This window comes from Nylanderia fulva, unplaced genomic scaffold (genome assembly GCF_048542155.1).
Source record: "Nylanderia fulva isolate GAGA-0341 unplaced genomic scaffold, ASM4854215v1 Scaffold168, whole genome shotgun sequence".
NCBI lineage: Eukaryota > Metazoa > Arthropoda > Insecta > Hymenoptera > Formicidae > Nylanderia > Nylanderia fulva.
Genome location: NW_028189923.1, coordinates 253431 through 259430, shown reverse-complemented (window position 1 = coordinate 259430; position 6000 = coordinate 253431). Strand labels below are relative to the sequence as shown.

At 54.8% G+C, this 6000-nt stretch overlaps 2 protein-coding genes across 2 annotated transcripts; both read right to left on the bottom strand.

Moving 5' to 3' along the window:
- Nucleotides 1-232: 232 nt before the first annotated feature.
- LOC146723792 (uncharacterized) lies at nucleotides 233-994 on the bottom strand. Its single transcript, XM_085481056.1, has one exon. The coding sequence runs from the start codon at nucleotides 992-994 to the stop codon at nucleotides 233-235; it is 762 nt and encodes a 253-aa protein (XP_085337182.1).
- Nucleotides 995-1110: 116 nt separating this feature from the next.
- On the bottom strand, nucleotides 1111-5154 carry LOC114938686 (uncharacterized). The gene has a single exon (XM_029312715.2). It carries the CDS (start codon nucleotides 5152-5154, stop codon nucleotides 1111-1113), a length of 4044 nt encoding a protein of 1347 aa, XP_029168548.2.
- Nucleotides 5155-6000: the final 846 nt, after the last annotated feature.

Below are 6000 nucleotides of genomic sequence, written 5' to 3'. Positions count from 1 at the left end.
TCGCGGACGACGCGTGATTGCGATTCGAGTGAGTGCTCTTCGGTGCCGTCGGTCAGAAAGACTTAACTTGTTTACGGGACGCGTCAAATTTGTGGTCGAGGTGCGGACGTCGACTACGCGAACGTTACCGTCGGAACCTGGATGCAGTTGTGTAATGCGCGCAAGCGGCCACCGTGTTGGTGGTGTTATTTCGTTTCGCACGAGGCAGATTCGACCGACGCGAGCCTCCTGATTAATTCGGGACCATTTTCGGCCGATGGGCCAGCGTGTGTAAGTATTCGCTGACCCACCGAGACCAGAAATGGTCCTTCATGTTTTGCAGGAGCTGCCACCGTGAGAGACGTGCCGACGGCTCTCGTTCGAGCGACGGTTCGGGGATCGCCGAGAGAGCGGAGCCGACCAGGAAGTGACCAGGTGTGAGTGCGGCTACATCCTCCGGATCGTCAGACAACGGCTGCAGCGGTCTGGAATTGAGGCAGGCCTCAATTTGGGCTAGGAGAGTAGTCATCTCCTCGTAGGTGAGGGTGGCGTCACCGATGACTCGCCGAAGGTGGTACTTCATCGCTTTCACGGCAGCTTCCCATAAACCGCCGAAGTTAGGTGCAGCCGGCGGGTTGAACCGCCACCGGATTCTTTCCTGGGCGGCGAAGGTTGCGATGCGATGTCCGTCGGCACTGGCGGCGGAGAATAGTTGCCTAAGCTGCTTATCGGCACCCACGAAGTTGGTGCCGCAGTCGCTATATAGCGAGTGGCAGACTCCTCGCCTGGCGACGAACCGACGCAAGGCGGCAAGGAAGGCGTCAGCGGTGTAGTCCGAGGCGGCGTCGAGGTGGACTGCTCGGGAAGCTAAACAAATAAAGACAACAATAAAACCTTTTGTCGCCTTGAGTCCGCGGCCCCCTGCAGTTCGCATCCAAATCGGTCCAGCGTAGTCTACGCCGGTATGCAGAAACGGCCGGCCTGGAGTAACTCGTGGTGCCGGGAGGTCCCCCATCAGTGGCTGAGGGATGGCAGCTCGCCATCTGGTGCACCTTAGACACCGGCTGATGCGGCTCTTCACTAGAGCGCGACCTCGAGGGACCCAATACTCCTGGCGAAGAAAGCACAAGGTCAACTGGGTGCCGCCGTGCAGCGTCCGCTTGTGTAGTCGTCGATGATGAGGCAAGTAAAATTAGATCTGCTTGGGAGTATGGTTGGATGCGTGGCATCATACTGTAGAGCAGCGTGTTTAAGGCGCCCGCCGACGCGTAGGAGTCCCTCACTGTCCAGAAAAGGACTTAGCTTCAGTAGGGAGCTTCGAGTCGGCAGCGGCTTTCCATTCTTTAGGTGTCTCAGTTCTTCTTTGTATGTTTCAGCCTGGATGATTTTTAACCAGGAGATCCGGGAGTCCTCGATCTCGTCGGCGCTGATCAAGCCGGGCTGGCCATGCTCGAGGTGGTCCTGACGATGGATCCGCAGCCAGCGACGGCACCACGCAGTGATCCGGAGCAGGCGTTGTAGCGACGAGTATCTAAGAAGCATCTCCGGCTCAGTCCTTTGTTCGGCGATGGCGGCGACGTGGGCGCGGACGCGCCTCTCTGGGAGGTCATCCTCTGGTGGCTCCTCGCTGTTGATCGTCCACGGTTGGCTCTCGGAGGACAGCCACGACGGACCTTGCCACCATAGTGAATGGTCCACAAGCTCGCTGGGGTAGAGTCCTCGTGACGCGCAGTCCGCGGGATTCTCTCGGCCGGGGACGTGGTGCCAGTGGGCGTCCGGAGTCAGCGTCTGGATCTCACTCACCCGATTAGCGACGTAAGTGACCCAGGACGAAGGGTGGACCCGGATCCAGCCGAGAGTCACGGTGGAATCCGACCACAGATGGAGAGGCGCCTTTTCTGCGCCAATAAGAGGCACGACGTGGGCGACCAATCGAGCTAGAAGAGTGGCGGCAGCTAACTCTAACCTCGGTAATGAGATCTGTTTCAAAGGAGCTACCTTGGTCTTCGCAGCTAATAAAGTCACTCTCCTAACTCCGTTTGTGTTTGTTCGCAGGTAGATGACTGCGGCGTAGGCACGTTCGGAGGTATCGGCAAATCCGTGAACCTCTTGATGGGAGTCAGCTAGGGCTCCTAACCAACGAGGCACGACTAGTTTCTCCAATGCCGCTAGCTCCTCCTGGAATCGCAGCCATTTTCTGGCTTCCTCGCTTGGCAGAGACGCGTCCCAGTCGAGACCTAGTAGCCAGGTAGCCTGGATGTTGATTTTTGCCAGCACAGTCGTTGGAGACAGCCAGCCAAGTGGATCGAATAATTTGGCCGTCAAAGAAAGGATCGACCTTTTGGTGACCGCTGAGAGAGTGATCCGGTGGGTGGCGAAGGCGAAGCGGTCGTCGCACGGTTGCCATCGAAGGCCGAGAGTGGAATGACTCTCGCCGGGCAGCCACCATCTGGCCTCTTGTTGCAGGCGCGCGTCCGGTTCCACGAGGCTCAGCAGGTAGGAGGCGTTTGTAGACCACTTTTTTAGTGTGAACCCGCCCGCCGTGCATATATTTGTCAGCTGCCTCACCATAGATTCTGCTTCCTCTAGATTCTCGGCACCGGACAGGATGTCATCCATGTAGATATCGCTCCGCAGGATGTCGGCGCCTTTCGGAAAGCGATGCTCTTCGTCCTCGGCGAGTTGGCGTAAGGTACGGATGGCCAGATACGGGGCGCATGAGAGCCCGTAAGTGACCGTGCATAGCCAGAACTCCTGGACGTCGTTCTTAGAGTCGTCTCTCCACAGGATTCGCTGCAGGTTTCGATCGTCCGGATGCACTAGGATCTGCCGATACATCTTTTCGATATCGGCAGCGAAGACGTATCTGTGGCGTCGCCAACGCAGCAGGATGTCAGCCAGCGCAGGAAGCAGATTCGGTCCAGTCAGAAGATATTGGTTGAGAGAGTCCCCGTTCGGCAAAGAGCTCGAGCCGTTGAACACGACCCTCAGCTTAGTGGAAGTGCTGTCCGGACGCAGGACCCCGTGATGCGGCAGGTAACAGGTACCTCGTTGTGGCTCAGCTGGCGCTGGTGCAAGCATCATATGTCGCAGTTCCTTGTACTTTTGCATGAACTCTACGTACATGTCCTTAAAGTCGGCATCTTTCTCTAACCTTTTCTCCGTCTGTTGCAGAGCACGACTGGCGGCGCGACGAGTCCCAGACAGATCCGGGAGAGGCTCGATCGTTGGCAGCCGCACTATGTACCTGCCGTCAGGAGAGCGCGAGTGATGACGGCGGTAGTGCTCCTCGCACTCTAGTTCCGCCTTGGTGAGGGTCGGAGATGGCCGGTGGACTTCCTCCTGCTCCCAGAACCGCCGCACCAAGCAGGTGATGTCCTTCTCGATCTGGCAGTGATGAGCGGAGATGTGTTGGCTGGGCGCCGTCGAGCTAACGGTACCTGAGAGAATCCAGCCCAACGAGGTTTGTTGAGCTACTGGATCCTTAGGACCTCCTTTTCGTAGGCCCTGACGGATGATGGTCCCATATACGTCGGCTCCCAGTAGGATGTCGACGGGGTCCGAGGAGCAGAATTCCGGATCGGCGAGCTCCAGGTCCTCCAGATGGGTCCAGGTTCGTCTACTGCTGCGGCATCCTCCGGAAAACAGCGTCAACTTAGGCAGCACCAAAGCGTTGACGAAGGTGGGCGATTCCCCTCTGCGCGACTGCAGGGTAAGTCTCACCTTCCCCTTTGTCACTCCGGTCCTTTTCTCTCCGACTCCATAGACACTAACGGCGGCTGCTCTTCTAGGGAGTCGTAAGCGCTGCGCTAATCGCTCCGAAATGATGGAGGATTCGGAGCCCTGGTCGATCAGAGCGCGAGCGGACTTCCAGCTTCCGTGGCAGTCGAGGACGCGGACCCTAGCTGTAGCGAGCAGCACCGTTGCGGAGGAAGAGTCTGCGCCTTGAGCCACGTGAGACGTCGTGGCGGCCTCGGCTTCCCGGAATGCATCGTGAAGCGAGGAGTGATGTCGACTGCCGCACGCTGTACACGTCTTCTTCGAAGAGCACTCGGAAGATTGATGCCGGCCAAGGCAGTTTGAGCAGAGCTTATGCTCACGGACGAGCTGCTTACGCGCCATCGCCGTCTTATCCTTATAGTCGCCGCAGAACATAACAAAGTGGTCCCCCTGGCAGATGGAGCACCGGCTTCTGGACTTCTCTTTTGGATCTTGGCCTTTGACGTGGTGGCTCCTCGTTGATTTTGCAGTGCTGGAGCTGCTGCTGTCGTTCCTGGCCGGAAACAGCGCCTCCAACGTATGGAGCCGACGTTCTATGAAGGCCTCAAGCGAGGCGTAGCTTGGCGGACTCGTGGGTCGACTTATATCACTCTCCCATTCTCGCCTAGAGCGGCTGTCGAGGAGCTCTACGACGAGGTGGACGAAGAGATCCTCCGTGCGGTCTATCGGTCGGTCTATGCTCTTCAGGGAGCTGACAGTTGTTTTTACTCCATGGAAAAGTTTCCTCAATTCAGCGGCGGATTCGCTTTTCATCTTGGTCAACGCTAAGAAATTATTCAGATAATTACGAGTCAGCAATCTTTTGTTCTCGTAATAATCGCTTAGAGTTTTCCAGGCGATTTCATAGTTGTCTTCTGTGGTGCTGAGGTTACGAATCAGCAGATCGGCGTCACCCTTCACACAAAGTTTTAAGTAGTGTAACTTCTCCACAGGTTTTGCTGCCTGATTCCGGCCGATGAGGGATTGGAACAGATCCCGGAATGAAGACCAATCCTCGTATTTCCCGGCGAAGGTAGGCGGTTGGATTTTTGGCAGCGCTGTCCGAGGAGCGGGACTAGTTGTCGCGGCCGCGGTAGAGCTGGCTGCCTGTAGCTGCAGCTGGAGAACGCTCTTCAGATCGAGCATGAGGCCCTTGTTCAGCAGGTAAGCTTCCTCGCCTAAGGACGGGATGTCCTGTTTAGCGTAGACCTCATGCTTTATTTCGTCAACCCGATCGGCTAACGTATCATTAAGAGCGTCGAATTTATCCCATAGCTTCTCGAGATTTTGAAGCCGGGCCTCCACCGCGCCGAGGGTCATATTGGCCTCGCCGAGCTTCCGCAGGTTCTCGAACGCGCGCGAGATCTTGCCGTACAGCACCGTGGTGGTGGCAATGATCGCCTTCGTGTCTGTCATTTCTAACAATGTTTCTCTGTTCCAGAAGCACTGGTCACCGACAATCAATCACAATCGCTTCCGTGGCAACGGATTCACAGGAGGTTCCTGAGGAATCCGGCTCGAAGGACCAAAAATGTGCGCGACGGAAAGATGGATAGGACGTGGTCGGAAGCGAGACTGAAAAATAGACACAACACTCGACACACGCGTAACGTTCACAAAAAAGAATATATTTATATAAACTTTTAACAAAAATTACAATTAATATACCGCACCGAATTTGCCGAAAGATAGCCGAGTCGAATGTATTAGAAATGAATGCAATAAACGAGAGAAAAGCCGGGTCGAAAATAAATTACTGACTGTTCCGCAAGCAACGGTAATTAGACGAGAAAACCGAAAAAGACAAGCGATCTTTTTCGGAAAGTAGAAGCACACTCTATTCGCGACGAGCAATCGGAAAGAGACCCGCGGTCGCGAGAGAGGAGGCTTATATAGGCCTTGTAATTCTAGAATATTCGAGTACATTTGCTGTCGTTCTATTGTGATATTAAGGGCGAAGGAACGTTTACTGTAATTATTTACTTGTTTTTCTCTCCTCTCGCGCGACAGCGGTGTTTACAATTTAGACTGTTTTAAGCGCTTATTTTCGAAGGCGCGGAGTATCCGTATACTTTCGCGGCCGAGCGCTATTTTAAATATAATTTAAAATAAGCATGTGAGACCACGATATTAATTAATAAATTATATGCATGCTGCATGAGGCATGATCGAGATGCATGAATATTTTAACGCTTTCTTGTCCGCGGGTTATTACCGTTCGAATCTCGAACACTTTTTAAAGTATGTTTTCTTAAACGTATT